Consider the following 24,367-nt stretch of genomic DNA (forward strand, 5'->3'; position numbering starts at 1 on the left):
TCCATACATTTCACTGCTCACAGAGCAATTTGACAAGGGATGCCCTGTGACAAGTGCAAAGCTGATGGTGGAGTGTGCAGGGCCATATATGAGCAAGCTTCTTGACAGTGGTGTGTTTCTGGTTTTTAAATGTTCATAGGATCTTCCCACGGCTGAAGGTTTGGAAAGATTTTATAGATTGTTAGGCATGATTGCATATTTGACTCTCAGTTAAAAAGTCTTTTAAATTCTAGTCTTCCAACTAGAAGTCTTCCAACGTCCTAAATACAATTTATTTAAGAAGTATTTCCATAAGCAAGTTCAAGGTAACTGCATTTCAGCACGGTAGTTCCTCATAGCAACAAAGAACTCCAGAATGGCTCTTTGAAAATATTTTTCAGTAGATACTGTTCAGCATTGGATTGGCTGGAAGTTTGTGTCCATAAGGAACTGCTGTGCCTTTGAGTCTCTTTCAACAGTAAGGTTTTTTATCATCAATATTTTCTGAACTTCTGCAAACTGCTAAAATAGAGGACTAGATTCACAGCTGATGAAAGTCATACTCAATACCACCACATAGATTTCAGGAATCTATCTGTAAGGATCATGCTAGCCAGAATTTTTTTATGTTGCTAATAAAAAATTGCTCATTATTTTGTACAGGTCAAGAAGCTATCATGTCTCCCCATATTTTGACATGTGTCTTTTGCTACTGCTTCAACTTTGGAATATTATGATTTAGCATTTGTTACAAGGTGATGGGTGCATATTGTAGAACACATTGCCTACCTCAATATTGAAATTGCTAGCAGCTCTATTTGATGGCACCAGGATATCAGCTTCTGGAGTATTTCTTGAGTAATTGTCACAGGTTTTTCTACTCACCCACCCACCTTACCTCTGATTCATATAAACACATACAGTTTGGGTTTATTGCCAAGACATAATAACATTTATATGCAGCTTTTTTTGAACTTGAAAACAGTCAGCATCTCTCCAAAAATCAAAGAAAAATACTTTTATAAATTCATATCTCCATCTTATATATAATTAGTCATCTCCACCTTTATGGTACAGCTGTCCTTACAAGCTACAAGTTTTTTTCATGTGGCCAAATGAAAGACTGAACATGTGGATAGGCTATTATACCTATAAACTGAAATATATCCTACACAGCCTCTTCCATTCATCTCTGTCTATCAATATGTTAAAACCTGTCAGAAAATAGTATCTTATCAGATGCATCTGGGAAAAAATACTCAGCTACCCACTCAGGCAGCTAGGAGTGGGAAGAACCAACTTTGTGCTCTCCCTTTCTACTTCAAGAATGTGTAGTTCATGCCCAAAAAAACATCTTTACATTGCGTCCTCCATACTCATTACTAGCTAGACTGTCATTAATCAGAATATTCAAAAAAAGGCACGTAGTTCATGAACTTCTGTGGGAGATATTTTCAAAACAAAAATGATGCTTTAATCTCAACAGCCAAAAAGCATTACACAAGTCATTGAGACTGGTATTTTCCAAAGTTACCAGAGAGAGTTTTAGATAAGAAAACTACAAGTCATCATGCAGTGCTCATAAAATCTTTCTTTCTGCCCCTGATTTACCAATGTACCTCCCAGTTCAGTAACTAGGTAAGAATTTGAAAGTATATTAAAAAAACCCACAAGTTCAATATTTTTGTAGTTTAAGTCCACTGCAAGTGTGCTGGGCCTACAACCTATGTACATTCCCTGGTCTCCTCCGTGATGGCCTATACTGTTACCAGGATGAAATAACAACCCTGACATAGCAGCTTTCCCTCGTACACCACTGGGTTGTGTGGCAATGCAGGGCTGGGAAAATGATATCCCATGAGGCTTGGAAGGAAAATAATAGGCGAAAGCTGATTTAAGCTCTGTACACATTAAGAGGAACCTGACTGAGACTGAAGCTGAGCGATACATGCAGCTCCAAAGAAGAGCACTGGCTTCAGCTCAGGACACTGGGACTCCTCAAAGGGCTATTTCAAGTAGACCAAAGATACTAAGAGACACAAAAAGAACAGAGTGGGTGATGTGACCACATGTGGGGAATTTGCAAGGAGATAGGAGCTTCTGTGAGGCCTGATAGGAGCTCTGTCAGACATGCAGAATCCATGCTGCCAGCATTTCAGGATGGAAAATGATTCTTCAGGCTTTGTGCTGCTTTCATGCTGTTTTCTGACTTTTCACCTTTAGACTTTTTATCTATTTCTGGGAATGCTGCCAGACTGAAGGCACTTCGCCTGCAAAGCTATCTAGCCTTGCTGTCTGTATCCCTTCCCAGATAATTTAGGTGAGTGCCTGAATATCCACATAAAAGCGTGCTCCAGTGGCGTGGAAAGTATACTGTACAACATTCTTGACTCTTCTTCAGGACCATACCCCTCACCCTGGTTGTTCTCTCACATCCTTTCATTCTCTCCACAACTACATAGCAACACTGTTAAAAAAAAATCATATGTTGAAACACATTTTGGCATAAGATCAGTCATTGTTTATTCTGATGAGAATTGCATCAGTAGATTCAAGTGAAAGACAACCTGTATTGTCAATACCTCCTCTTCTTTTCTACCTTCCCACACTTCAAATAATTATCAATCAGCCACATGCGTCAAGATTTATAAAATATAACTTTAGCCCATGGCCTGGCAAAATAATGCCCCTTCTCTCCCCACCTCCCTAAAAGTCCCAAGATAGCAAGCTTTCCTACTGATCCAACTGATTAACTCTTCCTGTCCAAGAGTTTGCAATGGCTGCTAACACACTGAATAGCATATAAATGCCAGGTACTGGTCTGCTCATTATCCAGATTAGAGTGTTGGCCAGACCACCATGTAACTTTCTGCTACTTCTTTCAACACTCATATGTGGAACAATGGATTGGTGTCTCCCTGGGTGAAGATGCTGTCACCACACACCCTGTGAACTCCAAAATGTCCCTGGTGAGCATTGTGGATGTGGCATACAGCACTATTAGAATATGTTTGACTGGGTTAGATTCACAGAATCATAGAATGGTTTAGGTTGGAAAGGACCTAAAAGATCAGCTAGCTCCAACCCACCTGCCATGGGCAGGCAACCTTCCATTAGAAAAGATTGCTCAGTCCTCTTCCAACCCGGCTTTGTACAGTTCCAGCAATGGGGCATCCACAACTTCTCTGGGCAACCTGTTCAAGTGCCTCACCACCCCCCCAGTAAAGAATTTCTTTCTAACATCTAATCTAAATCTACTTTCCTTCAGCTTAAAGCCATTTCCCCTTGTCCTTTCACTGCATTCCTGGATTTACATCTGATTTGCAAGGTATCAGAGCTGCTATCTTCTTACATATGACCTCACCCATCTCTTTCAGATGCCATTCCTTGTAACATAAAAGCACATAACCACAGCAAGCAAGGTACTGAAATGATAATTAAAGTATCAGGATCTTCTACCAGTTCCTAAACACATGCCAGACTCTTATACCCTATCTCTGATACCCATATAACACATCTTTCAGTCCTTCAGAAATGCCTGTCTGTATATTTTAAGTCTCAGAGGTTTGGTTTTTTTCTCTTTTAATAAATATTTTTTTCCCAAATATTTAGACAATGGTCTGAACTTAGCCCTTCTTGGGCCTTTAAGACACTGCCAGGAAAATCCATGAAACCCAATGAAAAAAAACCTGTATATGCCATGGACTTGCATTTTTAGAGGCCAACACAATGACAAGCTGAGCCCTGGCTTCCTTGCTGGACTTTGACTGGCACAATAAGTAGAAAACAGGCTCTTTGCATAAAATAGTTTATGATGTGACTTTACGGGTTGTCTCAGGAGAGCAAAAAGGCTATGAGAGTTGCAGCAAGTGGATTCCTACTTCCAGGATTATGCCAGCAATCTCTCCTTTTCTCTACATGTGGTAAGGACACTAGCACTTTCGGGAAAGACAACTTAAGAGTGACATTTGATCTGTGCATCCAAAGCACCCACAGACTGCTACATAGGAGATTTACCTCCCAAATTATTTTGATGGCTACAAACATTTTGGTTCCAAACCGACCAGAACAAAGCTGCAGGGGCTGGAGTCTGTCAGCTTCCAACCTCACAGAATCACAGAATCATTTAGGTTGGAAAAAACCTCTAAGATCATCGAGTCCAACCCTACCATAACCACCACTCTGTGCCCAGCAATATTTTCAGATTAATTGACAGCCACACCACAGAAGAAGTGAACCAGGGATACGTCACAATTATCACATCCCTCCCTGTCCCAAAGTTCTCCATCCTCTAGCAATTCCTTTATATTTGCAAATGCCAGTCTGGTATTAGCACAGTAGTTTTTTCCGACTTCTGTAGAAAGCTGTCCCCAGGGTGTTCACCCATTAAAAATACCCAGAAGTATCACAAGATCGACATCTAATAGTGAACAGGAACGCATAAAAGTACTGCCATGTGCTTTTGCTAGTCAAGCAATGCCTGTAAACGTTGCAGCCAATTTCCAAGCCCCAAATCTAGTCTGTCAGTTAATACAATGCTAAACTATTCAAGTTTAGAAACTGAGACTTCAGCTTCACTTACTTCATTTGCAGCACTGTTAGAAGGCAGCTACACCTCTGCTTCAGTCTTCCCTGAATATACAAGAATATCTAGACGGTCAAACACCCAGCTAGACATCGATGCCTGGGTTCCTTAAGCAGTAGAGAACATTATGATTTACATAAAGGTTTTCTACTTATTTTTTATGCTGCCTAACCCCCATCCCATCTGTGGATGCTGCGTGCAATTTAATAAGATTAAAACATTTTCTGCAGATACTAAATTTAAAATAATAACTTTTCCCCCCCTTTTAATTTGGCATTCAGCTATCCATCAGAGTAAGCAACAAGTGACTTGGCAGATAATTCAGGACATATGGTGTTGAAGAATGGTAATTTAAAAGTACTTGGACAAGTTTCCTCAACTCATTCACATTAATTTGTGCTATTCTCTTTTACATGTGCTCTAGCAGCTGGTACAGCTAAAAAAGCATAGAAAATATAATGACTATAATGCAAGTGACAAAATAACCTTTTCCTGAGTTGTATGAATGTATAGTGCAAAAACCCCACTCACAAACTGAGTAACAGAAGGAATTCAAAGACAGTTCAAAGCTGGTAAACATATATGCCTCATCTGTAGTCACCAGGTGGCACCAGATGTATCCATATATTGATAATCAGCTTAAAACCACTATAATCCATGTGGTCTTTGAAATGCAAAGCAGATCATGTACGGACATTAGGTAGAGCTCTACAAGCTGAGTAGTCAGTAGACTAGAGAGTTTAGATTTAACTTTAACAAGATCTGACCATTGTTTTATGGTTTGGGTTTTGTTTTGTTGGGGTTTTGTTAGAGTGTTTTGGGGTTCTTTTTTTGTTTGTTTGGGGTTGTTTTGAGGAGAAAGTGTTAGAGAGTAAGATTCAGTGGCATCTCCTAATTTGGAGATGTTGGTTGGAAAACCTAAAAAATGCAAAACCATATTATTTTAACTATATGCATTGATTCTTGGTCAGAATTAACACATTTTTACATTTCCCCCCCTTTTATTTTTTAACATTTACATGTTTAAAGAATTAAATTTTGGAGAAAAATCAGTTCTTTCAAAAGATACATTTCAGCAGTCCTGAAGAATTGTAGCTTTCTGTTGGTACAAAAAGACATTTTCTTCTAGCTTTCTGACATTGTCAATGTACTCTTGAATTATATAAGTAATTCTGTGATTAAAAATAATTTCATTTTACAAATATAGCTACATTATTGTATAAGGTGAAGCTGAAATTAGCCATGTATCATACATAGGATATTACCTCATTAATAGAAAAATATAGTGAGAGCTAATTCATTTACTTGTGAATCATATCAGATTTTTTCCAGCATCTGAATATTCATAAATTTTATCACTATAAATATAAGTTCAATTAGTTCAATGTTCAATAATTTTATCACCAACATTATGGAACCTAAACTGTTTCTTGTGCTTGGTTGTATTTAGCACATGCATTTTTCTTTATCTTCTTATCTGTCCCCTCTGGAAATAACTTTTCATCAAGAGAAAAGAAAAAAACAAAAACAGCAAAAAGGGTGAAATATTGACCTCACTGAATGGATGGCAAAAATCCCACTAACTTCAAGGGGCCAGGATTTTACCGCACAGGACCAAATTTATACAAAGAAGGAAAATCAAACAGCCAAAGATAATATCATATTAAAAGCAAAGAGTCTGAAAATGAATCATCATCTAAGCAATATGGCAAATGTTTACAAATAATAGTAATCAAAAAAGTTGTAGTTTGAAACAGTTTCAAAGGGAACTTGATTCTCCAAGGGAAAAAAAAGTCTATAATTCTCAGTATCCAGATTTTATATCTTTAGCCCACTGCAATGATTTTTCAGCCAGCAGGTACCTTTGGTAACAGTAAATTCATTGTGGAATTACTGCAAAAATGTCATTCACATTTACATTCTCTTCAGCATGCCATTGGCCTAAAAATTAACCAATATGACTAACTACACATATGACACCCATAGAAGCTTAATGGTTGCTGGGGTCCCCAGTGCACACAACACCATACACATGTAAATTACCTGTTTGTTTAAAGACCATTTTTGCATGCACTGGCTTGCAAGCAGTATTTGCATTGGCAATGGGCAAGCCTAGTCTTTTACAGGCACAAAAGGAGATATCTCTGTTCAAACAATTTGTGAATAATGTTCATGCTTTACAGTAAGACCCCCAGCAAGTGCAACCAGAGAAACCAACAAGGAGCAGAAGGAGCAAAGCTATTCATACAAGCCAGCAGCGGAGTTTGGCACTGAAACAACAAACTTAAGCTTCAGCTTAGAGATCTAACCTCTAGACTGGAGCAAATCAGTTTGTGGCTAATTTAACACTGTAGCATGCACCCAAAAAGTAATCCTACCTTTTGACTGCTACAGCATGAAGCTCACCTAAACCAAGTTTTACTACTTGTATTCAAGCATTTTCAATACAGTAGCTGTGGTACGCATGAAAAAGTAGCCCTGAAAGTCTGAAGAACAGTCTAAAATTTAGGCAGCTATTTTAAGGTGAATTTGTAGACTCTCTCTAGCAAACTAGAAAGTGGTTTATGCTGTCATAAAGCAAGTAATTGAAAAAGCCAGGATGAGGTGCTCTCCAGGGATCTCCATTTTTCTCCATTGCAAAGGGAAGCCCAAGGAGCCAGATCAGAGATGAGACCTATCTTTGCATGGCTACCATTAAGTGACATGAACTCTGCTCTGCAAATGGCAACTTCCACTATAGAGGCTGGAGAATGGAGAGACAGGTGTTTTGACTGGTTTGGTATGGGGCTGTGCACTAATCCTTCTGGGTTCTGGTACACTACACTGAGAAATTTCTATACACTATTCTCATCTGCACTATCAGTTGAGAAATAATTAAATGAGACAAGCAAAAAGTGAATCTAGTTTTCTTTCCGTTCTCTGACAGAAATCTGTTGTCATTTTAAAGGAGCTCTGCTGCTCTGTTTTTACTGTCTAGAAGACAAGGCAGGCATATACTATCGCACAAAGACCTACTATATTTCTTTCTTTCCATAACAAAAAAGCATTGAATTTGTGTTACTTTATCAGCAAAAATTATACTTTTTACCTATTATCTGCATTTATATCCACACCAAGTACATTATACTGTAATTAAAGTATATTGTATGCTTTATCTGTGAAAGGGCTGTAATCATTCGACATACTATTCACTGAAATACATTTATAGAGTACCAATAATACATAAAATTTGAAACTGATGAAAATATAATACAATATTATAACTACTTCTAAGGTTTTTCTTCCTAGAAGAGTCCAATGAATATCAGAATTAATGGGCTATGTTATTCTGTCTCCACTCTTTTCTTAAAATGAGAAGGCTAACTACTTCCTAGAGATGTCTCTCAAGGCAGTGCAAGGGGAAGCAGAGTAGGTATCACATTATGAATGAGCCTGTATGTAATGATTTTTCCTTTGAGAGAAGACAGGAGAAACGGAGAGGAGTTTGTACCTTTTTAGGTGTACTTGATGGGATGGATGACTACTTAAGACAGGGCTGAAGTTCTGATCAATTTGGTCATGCCTCCCAGTATTGCCTTGCTGAGCTGGGAGATGATGACCTCCCCATGGAGGAGTTGAAACATTCACTGACTTTTATGGGAGTTTCATAATTAATTCAAATGGACCACATATTACCACTACTATTCTTTTTGGAATTATTTGCTTCTTTGAATGATTAAAGACTTCCCAGCAGGAATAATGTTATCATTATACAAGGGGGCCTTATGGGAAAGACAAAGAGAGACTTTTAACCAAGGCCCGTAATGACACGGAAAGAGGCAACAGTTTTAAATTGAAAAAGGGTAGGTCTAGACTGGGCAGAAGGAAGATATTTTTTACAGTTAGGGTAGTGAGACACTGGATCAAGTTGCCCAGAGAAGTTCTGGATGTATCATCCCTGGAAGTGTTCAAGGTCAGGTTGGATATGGCTTTGAGCAACCTTGTCTAGGGAAAGATGTCCCTGCCCATGTCAGGGTGTTGGAACTAGATGATTTTTAAAGGTCTTTCTGACTCAAAACAATTTGTGATTCTATGATGTCTAAACACAGATTAATACAATGCATACAGCATCAACGTAACTGATTTTTTGATTTTAAATATTCATGTGCAAGGATGATGGTTAGTTTTGGTTTTCTTTTTGCTTACTCCCTTGGCCCAATTCTTCTCTTTACATTAGAGCAGACCACAAACTCAGAGAAAATCCTGCACGTACCTGTTTCTCCCCACTGGGCTTCTTGTGGTTTAACAGCAGCTCCACAGCACCAACTACCTCCTTCCGTATGGCATGCAACAGAGCATCTCCCACATACACATTAAAACTTAAGAGCAGCTCAATGAGCTCAAGGTTCTCATTTTCAATTGCAATAAGGAGTGCAGTTCTTCCCAGGGGATCAATGCAGTTAATATTGATCTTGAAATAAATTTCTGCTTCCTCCAAAGCCTTCTTTACACTGGCATAGTCTCCTTTCTCCACGGCATTCAGATAGGCTTTTTCTGAATGAGACAGTTCAGACTCTGCCCGTACGATGCGGAGAGGGATACGATCTCTGTAGGGAGCATTGACGCTTCTTTTGTAGTAGAACTGGGCCATATTTTATGCCATTCTAATACTTTGTCTCTGCAAGATGAAAACAAAGAGTAAGTCAGTAATTTATTTAGGGGGTACACTGCATCAAATTAATATTTGCAATATACAGGTATTTAAAACTCATACTAAAAAGTGATGTTGAAACACATACAAATGGTGTCTATCAATAGAACTTCTAAGATCTGCAAGAGCAGAAGCCAAAATATTGCTTGTTTGTAACATACCAAGTGAGGCATATCTGTCAGCATACCATTTGCTTGTATGCATTTCTTAGACCTGTGGCAAACATGAAATGACACGATACAATGTAGTTTGCACCAAAAATGTAGCTCCATTTCATCCTTAATTTCTTCATTCAGTTCCACTACCTCATGTTTCCCACAGCTAAAGAGCGTGCTCGTGCACAGTTGCCACTGCTCAGTAGATTAAAGGGCACTCACATCTTTTAAGCTTGATTGTAGTGGCTATGTCACCTAGAGATTGGTTCAGTTGCCCGTATAAGCTTCTGAGGCCTCTCTGAGATGCTCTAGTTATGTCATCTGTGCTCCAGCATGTCTCAGGTCATTCACAAGGTCTGTGCTCATTTGGTACCTCCATGAAAATGTCTCTGACATCCTACAGAAGCCATGTGTCATTTAAGGGTTGTGTGAAGACAACTAAATACAGCCCTTCCTATCTGTTTCTTTAGGCTGGGCAGAAAGAATATGATAGAATTTGAATAGTTATTAGCATTTACATCTTCCTAGTGCTCAAATTCCCTACTTATCTGTGGGAAGACTTATTTTGCACAGTTCAGTGGTGAGCTTCCCTATGAAGATTTTGATTCAATCTCATATGCTACTAGAAAAACATTCACATAAAATGCTTTTCTAAGTAGCACTTACTAATGTATAAATTAAAATTCAGAACCCAAAAGGAAAAAACAAAATCCACAGGAGATAAATTTCCAAGGAGTGGTAGATAATAGTCACAATTTTGATTCTGTACTCTTCAGTTCTAAACCAGAATTAATACAAAAACATAGCAGCTATAAAACAACTCCAAAGTCTTACTTATAAAAAAGCATTTAATGTCTGTGCTTTTATTCTGTATACTTTATGCAAGGAATTTGCAAAAATAATTCCTCCTAACAGAATGATTTTCTCCTGGGTCAATCTTCTACTTGGGTAAGAAAAAAAAAAAAAGGAAGAGGAAAGAGGGAAGAGAAAAATTTGACCTCAAAGCAAAAAGTACACAAAAAATATTTCCCCCGCTGTTCAATTAGAGGCTGAACAGTTTATCTGATGAAGAACTGTAGTTTCTTGAAATTTTCTCAGCTGATAATGCAAGTTGCAGTAAACCACTGCCTTTTCCTCCACTCCTTACTCCTTTCAGTCATTAAAATCTCTGTTGAGATCCTAGTTTAAAAAGATAATATATATTTTTATTATTTTTAGGTTTTGATTCATCAAAAAAAATGTCACTAACAGTAAGTGAGGAACTTAGTAATTATCTTCTCCACTCTTCTTATGCAGTGTGATGAGAGGTAAGTACAAAAGTACAAAGGCTGTTACTGAGTTGTTTTTTTTGTTTTCCAGAGCAGATCAACAGGACTTGAGGCAGGCAGAAGAAAGCAAAGGAGACACATGAGAAAAATTCTCCTCCATATCCAAATACAGGAGCTCGGGAATTGCAATCCTTTTCAAGATGTTTCCCAATTTTCCCAACAAAATGGTATCAGTCTGCAATCTGGGCTACTAGAGGTTGCACAGTTTGTGGATTATGTTCTGTTAATCTCACTCTAAGTAAAATACACTGCAGATCCATTGCACAGTTTTATACTCCTGGAACAGATATCACATTCTTATTGTTAATGCACTTTTATTTTACCAGTTAGATTTTAATTATTTCCTTTCAAAACTGGATTCAAGCAGGAAAAAAGTGTATGTTCAGACCCAAATTAACAGACTTAAGTGTAGAAGTTCACAAGTAGGTATCTACAAGGAAGGTGGGCTGTTACATTCCCATGATAGCCATAGAGATTCACAGCTTCATTCCTCTGCTCACAAATTGTGGTCTGGTACTGGATGCTGAAGGGCATCCTATCTGAGTCCAGCTGCCACCTCACAATGACTTAGGTCTCAATAATGACTCTATTTCATATCTGTCAGGCAGACATTGAATAATGCACACACATTATAGACACGTGGAGAAAACTGAGGGACTGCAACTGGAAGGTCAGTGCTATAAGCTTCTCTCTCTTGAAAGCACAGAAATGAATAAACAGATCATTATCTCCCTGTTTATTGTGAGTCAAATTAGGAATTAACTTATATCAATGAAACCAGGCATCACAGAGATGCTTATAGTAGAAGAAGAGTAAAGCAACCTATGGATGGGATCTACCATAATTTCACTAGGGTCATTTGGGGATTCCTTGTTTCTTTATTTTTATAAGTGTGAGGAAGATGTATTATTGCCTCACTGTACGCCATAAGGAAAACACTTGTTGGAACCTTTTTTACTTACCTTCACATGATTCTTGAAAATTAGATCTGAGCTTAGTTTGTCTCTTTCAGAAGAGACACATTAAGCACACATTGTCATTCTTCCAAATAGCTGTCCTCTGCTAAGCTTTCTTGCCTGCACCACTTCCTGAAAATATCATCCATACAAAAAGTTTTGTATTAACTAAAAATCTATGTTTACGTGCAATTAGAAAGCAGAGATTAATTGCTGATACAGTATGATCCTGGAAGGTGATGTAAACATCAAAAATAATAGTTCATGGGTGTTTACAAAAATAATTTTTTGTTTATTTGTTTTATTTACAGGTAGATAGTGTTGTATGACAACTGTTACTGTGCTGTCAGATGTAAATGCATGCATATGACAAATTTACATGGGCATATCATGAGAGCTGTAAGTGCCTGGAGTAGCCAGCAGAGCTAAGGAAGTCTCCAATTGCTTTGAGCTTCTCTGCAGGAACAAGAGGCGAAAAAACCAAGAGGTCCAATACACTAGAACAGTGTGAGGGAAATGAAAGAAAAAAAATATGGTTCAAAACTTGAAAAATTGTAACTATAGTCTCTAAAGAGTCCACACATCAGACACATAATAAAAAGACTTCTCAAAAGAAACAAAGACAAAATAACTCTCTAAATAACTACACAGTGCTTCCTGCCATGCCAAGGAAATATCATCAGCCCCTGAGCAGGAAAAGTATATAAAAAAGGAAACTATAATACTTTAACAGAAAATAGGTTCTTATGAGACAAGATTTTTTTTCTTAACATGCAGTTTTATTTACATCTACTACAGAAAACTATTTCAGATTATATGGGAATGTTTTTTTTCAGGTAGGAACGGTAACATTTCACCTTCTTTGCAAACCTTTAACATTTCCACTCTATCATTATTTAATAATTTGATAATTCTTAGGAAAGTCTGATGTTATGAATTTTACTGATGCTAAATAAACAATAGGAAATTTTCTTCTGGTGCTATATTGTGCGTGTATATACACACACACACACACACACACACACACATGCACATTATAATCCCAGGTATAGAGAAGTTTCCCCATCAAAGATAACGCTCAAAAAAAAAAAAAAGGCAATTAGAATTCCTTGGCATTTATCCAACCTCTGTGTTTGCCGTATTTGCTTCCTCTACACATATGACCATATCTTCCTTATTTTTCCAGGAAACCCTGACTTGCGTTTCCCTTGCATGCTGTCCCCTATGCCAAAACACTATCAATAACCAGGTGCAGGAGATGTATTGGAGTGACCCATTAACAGGCACCAAGGGCCTCTGTGACAAGCCATTTCTACTGCCAGTCACAGCAACTTATGTATTGCAACCCTTTCAGAGACAGGAAAAGACCAATGACAACATATCTTCTTCAGCAGATGAGCAGCTAGAGGGACATGGATGTGCTCCATAGTATCCACATGTGCAATTTCTGAAACCCTCACTGACGCTACCCTTCTAAATAGACATTATTTCCAACATTGACCACTGTTAAACTTACTGTAGCAGCATATATACTATATAGCTTCTTCTCTGATTTTGCTCGAGTTTGTTTTTCAGACTATTTGCATGAAAAACAAACAAATAAACAAACAAACAAACCCCCGAAACTTCATTACTATGGTGTCACCCTACTCAGGAAACCAGAAAACTTATGACAAGTGAATAACATGCTGATTTCTCTGTGATCTTCTGAAACTATTTTATATGCAATTTTCATGGCAAAGTTTCTAACATTTGCTATGTTCATGAAAGTATGAAATTTTCTTTCTAAAATAGACATGTGACATCCCAGCTTTAATCTGACACAGAACCCTATTTGATACACAGTAAAAATTATGTTCAAAGAGCATTTTGGAAAGCAAGACTCTAGCTCTGATAAATCCCAGTCCAAACGAAGCATAAAGTTCCTTCGCTGTCAGTCACCAGAATAGATTGTTTCAATTTAACAAGCACAAAAGAAATTCAACTAAGTCTTTGATCTCTGAATCCAGCATCAGTCCAGAAACTGGCATATAACCAAAGTTAAACAAATAACTTAAACATGCTTCTAGCATTGAGATCAACTGGATAGGCTGTGCCTATACTGTTAAACATACTTCACCCAAAAATAGGACAGCTGAATGAGAACTGTCTATTGGGAATAATTTGGGTCTATGCTAACTCCCACACTTTGCCTGAAAATTTCATAGGAAGATGTTAATTGGGCTGAGACAACAATTGGATTGATTCCAGGGACTGCTCAAACAACTTCAGCAGGTGATGGAGTTTCACTGACCATGTATGCCTTTAGCACTGCTTATTTTACAACTGCTATAGCTGGCAATACAGTATCCTCACCTGAAAGTAATTTTTCATTGTTAGAACTACAATCAGCTTCAGACTTGAACGCTAACAATAGCAAAAGTAGCAATTTGGACTTTTAACACTGAGTCATGCATGCAGCAGATAAACTGAATAGCTCAATATGGTGTATGTTCCCTCTGAGGCCATTGATTACTTTGGAAAAGAGATAAATCTCTTGTTTGTTCTATGGTTTAAAGTACCCTATAATCCAAGTTGCAGTAAAGCAAAGAACATGACCTACAGCTGAAGTGAATGATGGGAGGCAAGCTGCCATGTTGTGTTCTAGCTTCAAAATCAGCAAGGCAGGATATCAGCTATAAAGAACAACTTTCAGGGGACAAGGTACAATGGATATATGACAATGGATATAAACTCTACCACCATTTTATATGAACATCTTAAAAGATCGAGTCCCAGGGAGTGCAAATGCTGACACTGAATGTGATAAACCTTTGATGCAGTGACACAGACTACTTGCTTAGGGTTTTTGGTGTTTGTTTGTTGGTTTTTTTTTGCAAACTTTAAGACAGGATGCAATTTCATAGCATTCTGGGGGGGGGTGGTTAAAGCATGGCGCTTCATATATAGCGTACAAATGTTCTGTAAGTTCACTTAATGCCGAATAGAAGAAAATTTGCATTTCTGGGGCTAATGTCACAGCAAATCATAGTTGAGAATGACAGGTTCTTCTTTTAACAGTGACCTTTAAGGTCAGCAATGGTATCAGCTTGAGGTTTGAGAAATATCAAAGTATAAAAAAAGACCCTTTAAGAGAGGCATTAGAAATTACTAACTGATCACAGAGGGGTAGGATGATTTGGGGTCAGGAATGCAGTATTGCAAAGCTGCATAATTTTTAAAATCAGAGATATTCAAGAACTTGCTTCTTCAAAAACTCCTAAAACTGAGCCTAATTTTATTTACTTTATGAGCGAAAAATCAGATAGCTCCCCCATGAAAGAGCACCACTAGCTCACAGAAGTATCATTAGATGACAATATTAAATTAGTTCATCTTCCCAGTTTTATTTAAACTACAAAAAGATACTGTTTGGAAAAAAACAAGATGCATTGTTTCCTCTTGCTGATGGGTAGAATTATGCAAATATCCTTGGGAATCTATGGGAATGACTCTGAAGCCTGAGCTATTTGTACTTGCTCAGAGGGGAGTGAATAGTGAAGTATTTAAGCCTGCTACCAGAGCAAAGGAGACAAAGTCTGCTTTCCACTGACTGACATGAACTTCTTTGAAATGATGGAGCATGAATGATGTGAGTCCAGCCTACACCCAGTAGGCACCTAGTTTGGGGTGGGAAGGATAGAGACAGCAATAACACAGATAATGATCTTGAGTGACTGCATCATCCAGTTGAACTGACCTTCCTGTCTCCTTGGCTGGTGTTATTCCCCTGGGTAAACTAAAGGAGCTCTCAAAAATAGTTTTCAAGAGAAAGTACTTCAGTATCATCTGGCTACACATAAGGCTGCCTTCCAGCATTTCCAACAGTAGTGCTGATCTAATGCCCTGTGGATGTAATTCTGCAGCAGTGATACAGCATGGCAACAATTCTCAGGAGATGTGGGGAGTGGGCTGTCCCCTGCTCCTGGAGAGAGTGGATGGTCTTTCTCCAAACGTGGAAAGCATAGGAGAAGAAAGTACACAATTTCTGCTGAGAAATCAAACTATGGTTGGGCAGAAAGGGTCTGACTGTACAAGTTCACTTGAGGAGGAAAGGAGAGAGGATGCAGGTTAGCTTCAGAAATATGGGACAGGAGCACTACTTGTGGGAGTTACGCTATAAGTGGTAGTGACCTTTCTGTGTTTCAAGGTATGTTTTCACACAGAACCACATCTTCCCATGCTTCACATGATGCAGTTCCAGGCAGCATGCAGTTTGGCCAGAAAAGGGAGGGTTTGGGCAGACTGCCCAAATACTTCTAGTAAAGATTTGCTAATAAAAACTCTCCATTGTGGGTCCATTTTCAGATGTACAAGCTAGCCACCCTCAGGATAAGTTAAAACACTTTGTAGTATCTAAGCCAACAGAGAGCCAGCTGTGAAGAGATCTGTGTACAAACATATACGCTTGCATAAGCACTTTAGTACTGGCTGCTGCCCTCAGAGTGGTATGTGTATTTTGTGGGGAGCCTTGAAAGAGGCTGAACTAAAATAAAACAAAAGCTGGCAATAAATAAAGGCTAGTTAGGAGAAACTGTTCAGGTTTTGGAATTTATTGGCCTTTTTCTACCCACATCCTTAGTGGTTCTGACCTCTCGCTGCTTAGAGACACTTGAGTCAGTGCATTTTAATACATGTTCCTGAAGGACTTCATAAAACTAAAATCAGGAAAACTTGTTATGTAAGCTGACCTACCAATAATAACCCTCTAACTCAAGTAAAAAGAATTATAATGATCAATCAAACCAAAATCAAATTTATATTTAAACAGACCATTTAAACTCAATAGTAGATTGAGTTAGATTAGATCTAACAATCTAATTAGTTAGATAACACAAAATGTAGTTATACAAGTCTAGAAAAAAATGGTTACCCACTGGTGATAAACCCCCAACAAAAGAATTTTATTTAAATCTGTCAAATGTATAATTTGGTTAGTTAACTAGTCTAACAGCAAAACCTAATTACTATCTGGACCAAAGCCTGACAAAAATAATGCTAGCATTTTTCTCAAGAAATTGTATACTTATGTGATGACTAAGCCCTTCCTGCCCTTGTATCAATAAAGACTTCAACGACTAGAATAGAAAACCAAAACTCTGACAACTCCTATTTACCCGAAGTCATAAAATGACAGCTTCATGTAATTCAAGACCTTTAAATGTATAGCACAGAACATGCCCTAATGAATAGCTTGATAAGGTATTATATAAGGCTTCTTAAATCCAGGGGAACAGTTCTTTCCAGAAATTTGCCTACATGGCCAAATTGTCATTTATGCTTATGCCCAAATAACATTTCAGGATTAAAAGTCTCCTACTAAGTTAGAACAGGAGTGAAAAATATAAATAGTAACAATAAGAGAATTCTCATTGCTAGGGGGTGATGAAACCAGAAAGCTGTCATGGGGATTCCCAGGCTTACAAAGGCATGTCTGTTATAATGCTCTATAGATCTGTGACCCAGCAGTAATTATGTAATATTGGTAATAGCTCAAATACTTGGAGCACTCTTCAGGAAGTTTGTATTTTCTTCTTTGTGTGGGAAAAGGTCAGAATGATGTGCATCGGTGTATTACAACACAGAAACTTTAAAAACAGGTCACTTGAAAATCTAAACAACAAATCTAGCTCAACACTTACTTATGAACTGCTTTCTGAAGTATTATGCAAAGTCCATTACTGTAAATAATTACTCCTCTCCTAAACATATAATTCATTACTCTAGCATATTATTCACAGAAAAAAAATATATTTGACAGATAGGAAAATACAAAATAATTGATACATAAAACTTTCACTGTGGAAAATGCATCTTTTCACGATTTCCAACTGGCAGAAGATTAATTCTGCATGCTTTTAGTGCAGTTTTTCGCTCATCTAGTTTAAAAAGTAATCATTCAGATTTATCTCTGGAAATAGGTAGTAAGCAACTTCATTTTGAAGCACCTGTGTTTCTGCACCTCGAGCCAGAGGGACAAGTTCTTCTAAACACAAGCTAGCCTAACTCAGATTCTTAATGTAGGAATACCTCTTTGGCAAGACAACCAAATAAAAGTTGAAAAGAACAGGAAGTGACATTAAAATTTCAGGCAAATGAAACGTGGTTACAAAAAACTCTTTGAAACAATACTTTAACTATCAAGTAGACCAGATGCTATGAGAGATTCACAGACTAAGGATTACTATAAATATCTCATTTGAACTCTGACATAAGGCTGGTCAAGAGAAAATCAGCATGGCTTCCTGGTCCTGAGAAGTCTGAACTGGAAAAGCTTCCTGGGCCACCAAACCCAGCCTCTTACATGAGCAGCTCTCTCAAACAATCTGACTCTGAAAAAAACAGACTTCCTATTACAAGTATCTGGGATCTCCCCGCTTGGCCCACCTTCCCCTCCACTGCTTCTGTGAGTGACAAAGCCTCATTCTTCTGGCATGACAACTTCCTCAGTCCTAAATTAAGTTCAGCTGTTGAGGACTACTGACAGGATCATCCTTCCTCCAGTATATTTGGAAAAAAAATATACTTTCTTTAGACTTCCTTTTGCCAGGCTGCACAAATCTGGCTTCTTTACAGCTCCAGCCCATTCCTCACATATTGGTACCACTTGAAAACCCCAGGATGCCCCACCTGTCACCAGCTGCTGCCCTGAAAGAGCACTGGTCCCCTCTAGCTCTTACGTCACACTCCTGGTACCCTCAGGTATTTAACTGGCAGTAGACATCCACAAGTGGTCAGCTGACTTTAACCTTCTGTCTCCTTCATGTTTGCACTATGCCTTTGTCATACCACTTCTTCTGAGTGACCAAAGTGTACCTGTTACTCCAAGACACACCTCTCTGCATTGTTGTACAATGATTTCAATACTTTTCTATCTTAGGCTTAGATATTTTATTTGATTAAGTTCTAAACCTACCATCTTCTTGTTCAAGTCTGTATCATAATTATCAACCTTCAATTTGCTGATAATCCATGTTCTTTCCCTCCTCAGCTGTTCTCAGTCAATAAACTTCTGGTGAAAGGAAAAAAAATAATTTTACAAATTATTCTTTATTTACAATTTATTTACAATACAATTCTATACTTACAAATTATTACAGAAATGCTTGTGGTACTTAATTCTGCAATGATGCATATATGTAAGAACTTCTTTACTTCTAGCAATCCTCTTCCTCTCCAGTTCTTCAGTTTTAGTCAGTTTTCTCTTTACTTAGATGTCTCACACAGGTCTCTGACTCTGTTACTACTCAGTAAGTCTTTGACTCTATGACCTCTTGTAGTTATGAATGTCAAATGTTCCTTCCCTGTGAACAGCATGAACTTTATATTTGAAAACTTTGTTCTAAATATACCCATCACCATTTTATTTTATCGAGTAAGATAGGTGGAATATAAATAACAGTGAGGCAAAAGAAAAGCGATCATCAAGAGGCTAAAAGTTATAGTGTTTACTCTTTTTTTGAAATAAGTAAAATGACATCCACTTCATACCAGTGAATGTAAGACATAAATACTGTAGATATTAAACATATGCAGTGGTGCTGTACCTAGATGCAATATACCTAAATTTAGACAGCTTGTTAAGGATTCTAAGTTGGAATGTATTTATCTTGTTGTATTTCTAGAGTTAGCGGAAAAACAGAAGGAAAATTCTGCTGCAAACAATTCAGTCAAATCTCTTTCTTTTGACTGGTATAGGTGCTTACGAGTCTAGGCCTGAACATCTGCATTTGAAGAAGTCTCTGAACCAAAAATGTTCAGAAAGTTTGTTTTGAAAAGAAAAAAATGTCAAATAAGAAACTGCATTTGGTCAAAACCAAAGGAATACAAATGTACAAAAGACAACACGCCTTATCTTGATTAGGAATATCAGGAATATCTCCCGATATGTGGGATATGCAGGTTCCTGTCACTACTGTAAACCAGATACATAAATAACCTATCTGCAGGCTATGGGACAATCTTATTTTGGAAAGATTTCCCTTTGCAGGAAACTCTTTTCTTACTCTAATTCTCTTCTATGTACAAATACATATAACAGCACATAAGGGACTGCACCATGAGTTATGGCACATGTCTCCTTTCAGATGCTGTGCTAAACCAACATATCAAACCATTGGCGGCCACTAGAAATCTCATGAACTGTCCTGAAATATTAAAGAAGGTCACTCATGTTCAAGGGATATATACGTACAATTCATTATAGCTGGTAAGGGAAGTAATACCTACTTTTCCCTGAAATTAGTTTTCTGAGAGATGAAACTGACCCTAAGCTGCATAAAGAAGTTGACCTTCAAATACATATGTGCAAGCTATTAACATTATTCATCACTGTGCAGGTGTATCCTACATTCTCCCCTGCATGGTAACGTTGAACAGTTAGTGACATACTGAGTGTATGAATTTCTTTAAAACTCAGCTGCTAGTGATGGAGTTTCCATTTTTGTTGGTTTTTTTTTTTTTTTACTTCTAAAGGATGAAGGTTATCTTTAGTGGTAATAGACAGACTACCTGCATTCCTGCATTGTTGTTTTCCCTTTAAGAAGGGTTTCAGCTTTCTTTCTGACTTCAGGGAATACGAAGAAATTGAAATAATGCTATTTTGATACTGAACTTCTGGAAAAAATTTATTCCTGTGAGCAAGGAATAAAGTAATATTACTAATGTGAATGAGAACAGTTTGGTGTAGCTACTAAGAAAAAAAGGAGCTTGTAAACACAATGTAGGTTTAGATACTATCTAACGGCTGCAGCATTTTATATTTCATCTTCTCACTTATTAAATTGCCATGTTAATATGAGATCAGACCAATATTTTGAACACTCAGCACATTGTTCCAAAGCATAATGTTTCTGAACTTTAGCTTAAGCACCTTTTAACATAATTTTTAAAAAATAACATCAGGTTCCATCCAAGTAAATGCAGGCTCTCAGAAAATTGTATTTTATAAAATCAGAACACATCTCAAAGTATTTACAGATAGATTTTGGAATTTAGGAGATTAACACCAAATAAAATGGTTTCAGCTTTCAAGTAAGTGCAAGAGAGGAGACCCAGGCCAAGATGAATTGTAGCTGCCAGAAAAATTTGCTACAGTAAAAGTGGCAAACCAAGACAGAAGATTGTCTATGAAGTATGTAAGAGTGCACATATCAGGATATGGACATATCAGGACCTGATTAAAGAAAAAACAAATATCCAAAATAGGTATTTAGGGAGAACAGTAGGGCAATTGAAACAAACAAAACAAAAAAAGAACACATGAAACTGCAAAGAAAATGATGAAAATCTAACGATGACTCTTAGAAATTCCACACACAGGAGGTTCATTAACTAAATAAGGAACAGGTTATTCTGGCCTGACAGTAACATCTTCCCTGAAAGCAAAGCTAACAAATTTTGTTACAGCAACGTGCCCTCAAGCCATTGCTTCCCCACACTTCAAGCGGTATTCTTGGCAGGGATCTCCATTTGTCCCTGATGAGCTGTGCTGCTTCACAGGACTCACATTAACCCCCAGGACACCCACAGACAGCTATGCTGAACGCTGCTCACTGCTGAAGTGGGTTAGTGCCCTGATGTTCTGGGTACTAAAAACATCAGTGGTTTCTATTCAAGGAAATCTAAAATTACGACATTCTTTCCATTGAGAGCTACAGCTCCAGACATGTAATAGCCCTTAACAAATAATCAGGAACTGTCAACATAATATCATCCATCATAAAAGCAGTTGATACTGTTTTACCAGAGCTCTGAGGAGAAAAAGTGGACAAACAAATGAAAATAAACCTTTTTAAAATTAATGCTTGTGAATGGAAAGAAGACTCCTTTTAGGAATCAAAATATTCAAAGCAACTTTTTTTTACAGCAGCAAAATTTCAGGACTATCAGATGTCATGGACAGAATGTTACTGAAGCACGCATCCTTCAGTTTTCTACCCTCACTGCTTGGAACGAGGTGGAAAATTGAATTGCCATTGGCACATACTGTACTTAAGTGCTTACTTACCTCTGGTTGTATAAGGAGATGCTGGACAAGGTTTTAATGTAACCATTCCCATGGTAACCATTCTCATGGTAAAAATGAGCAATTTTGTTTTTCAGGGATAGAACTGTTTCTACACTAATCACACTCATTTGCTTAGATAGTGAGACAAATGGGACTAATTCAAGGATAGTAGATATTGCCTTTACAGAGTAGTTCCAAAGCTCATTACACAGTGGCATGTCAGGGAGAACTTAATCAAGCTAATTGTCTCAAAACATAAGGTCAACCTCAAGGTAGAAAAAACAGCTGTTAATAAAACACTCCTCAGAAACAATTACTCAGTTTGACTGAACAGGAGTATCTTCATCCTGCATTTTACAGAGATCTGTAAGAGTAATAAATGTCCACCATTTTTAGCAATGGCTTAGCAACTGACCGGACCAGGCCAGAAAAGAAATTGTAACAACATAAGAACAAGAAGAAATGGGCAGTGGATCATGCAACTGAATGTATCCATTGGAATACGGTAAATAACACAGAACTGAGAATTACACCCAGTGGCAGGGGACCCTAAAAGCATACTCATATTTATTTCTGAAAAGCAACCAACTCTTTGGATGAAAGCTGTGTCAAAGTGCTGCATATATTTGACAATCATTTACTAGCAAGTTTTTGGCATTTTGCTTCAGGCAATCTCATGTCCTTAGACTACTTCTTTTTGGAAGATAAAACTGTGAGTGGGATTCAGTTCAGGGTTAAGACACCTACGTTAAATGTCTAAATGTAGACATCGACATTTGAGATAAGTCCCCAAACTCCCTCTGTTGTCAGTGGATAACCAGGACAGGATTAGATTTTTTAAACAGAGAGACTAATGACCTTTAAGATATTCTACACGCCTGAGACATCCCTGGGCACTGGCCAGATAGACTATATCCTTCTTTGTCCACAGGTAGAATCCAAGAAGGATGCCATCTCAGATGTCACTAGACATATACCTTTTAGCCAACTTTATCATAGCTTTAGTCAGTAGAACTAGCAGCACTTGCAAAGTGATTCAAGTCACCTGCCAGTCAGCTACATGGGCTATGTTCTCACCTAGCATACTTATTATGGGCACTTGCATGTAGACCCTGTGTGGGTCTGGAAGCAAATCCCGCATGCTGAGCCCACAAGATGACACATTAGGGTTTCAGAGATGAACTGGGTCACATGAAGGTCATGACAGGCAGGAAACTGGCTGCCTCCAGGGCAGGTATCCTCTGCCAAGTTACTGACCAGAAAGCCAAGGAGCACACTGAGTTTAGGTGTCTGCTGGGGAAGAAAGAATGCAGACAGTCTGCAGCAAGGGAACTGCAACACCAGGGGTGTTACTGTCAGTATGCTCCCTGCCTCTGAAGTCTATAAAAAAGCCACACACTGGGGCAGAGGGATAGAAAGGAGCATGTCTCTTTTCCCCGTGGTGTCAGTGGGTCAACAAAGACTGAGAGTTCAAAACTGCTGGCAACATATTGCAGTGGGTGGGAGATACCTGTGGAGTTGCACCTCATTACACGTGTGGAGTTTGCCATGCACTTGTTGCTACTAATATTAAAATCAAGAATGTCTCCCATTAAATCTATACCTGATGAGAAAATGAAGATATAATACATTAGCAGCCATTGTTTGGCACACATGAGGCTGTTGCAGGCACTGCTCTACTTTTGGGGAAATTAAAGTCTTGCCTTGACACAAAGTGCTAACAGGCAACCAAGTGTTATCATCCCACAGCTTGGTACCCTGTTACTCCACATTTGAGCAAACTCAGAGCCCTTCTGGCCTGCCATCTGGTTATTTCTGATCTATGATATTTGTCTCACTACTTGCCCCACTAGAGATATATGCTGATAGGATTACATCAAAGGTGCCAAGATTTCCCAATAATTTTCATAGATACATGATTATCATATCACATTAGAAAGGCAAACCAGCACAGAATATAAATGATGAGCACATATGCATGTATTTCAACACCAGTAGAGAACGTTTCACAGTCCAACACACTTCACTATTCAAAATGCTTTCCAGATATTTCGCTGATATTTTACTTTGCTAACTTTCACCCCATTACTTCTAATTATAGTCACACTGACCTACTTAAGTAAATTTTGCTAACAGCCTGCTTACTGACAACCACTCATCCAAGTTCTTTTCATCTATTAACCAGAAAGATTTGGAGTGTACTGGAGTCTGCTTTTTGCTAGGGGACAACGGCCAAAGCTTTCTAGTGCATTCACAACCTTTTGCTGTCACATTTTCATTATGTGACAGCATAAGATGGCTTCAGTGTCATGTCTCACCTCTGAAGCAAGAGTCTTTATTCCTACCTTTACCTTCACATTTCTTCAATCAACTTTTCATTTTATCCACACCTCTCCTCAAAAAAAAAAAAAAGAAATTAACTCAGACCAGACTAAACCAAGAATAGAAAGTGTAAAGGAAGTTAAGCCAGCGTTCTTGAGAACACTGCTAGCAGCCTATCTGCAAAAATTCAGTTTGTGTCAGGTGAGAAGGTAGAAGCGAAGAACTGAATTGGCTGGTGACCAGCTCTACTTCTACAAGTCCAGTCTGATTTGATGAGAGCAGATGTGTGACTGCTAAAATAGCT

At 38.0% G+C, this 24,367-nt stretch overlaps 1 protein-coding gene across 2 annotated transcripts in view; it reads right to left on the reverse strand.

Moving 5' to 3' along the window:
- Positions 1-24,367, reverse strand: part of TRPC4 (transient receptor potential cation channel subfamily C member 4) — a 130,845-nt gene that overhangs the window by 69,931 nt on the left and 36,547 nt on the right. The window contains exons 1-2 of one of the 2 annotated variants that reach the window (XM_027647406.1): positions 11,700-11,785; positions 8,817-9,221 (exon numbers count right to left, since the gene is read on the reverse strand). In XM_027647406.1, the coding sequence (XP_027503207.1) occupies positions 8,817-9,194 (378 nt within the window). In that variant the 5' untranslated portion in view covers positions 9,195-9,221; positions 11,700-11,785. Of the gene's footprint in view, positions 1-8,816; positions 9,222-11,699; positions 11,786-24,367 lie in introns of those variants that run through there. The other variant, XM_027647399.1, reaches the window with a different exon arrangement.

Source organism: Corapipo altera, unplaced genomic scaffold (assembly GCF_003945725.1).
Source record: "Corapipo altera isolate COAL_440 unplaced genomic scaffold, ASM394572v1 0, whole genome shotgun sequence".
Classification (NCBI taxonomy): Eukaryota; Metazoa; Chordata; class Aves; order Passeriformes; family Pipridae; genus Corapipo; species Corapipo altera.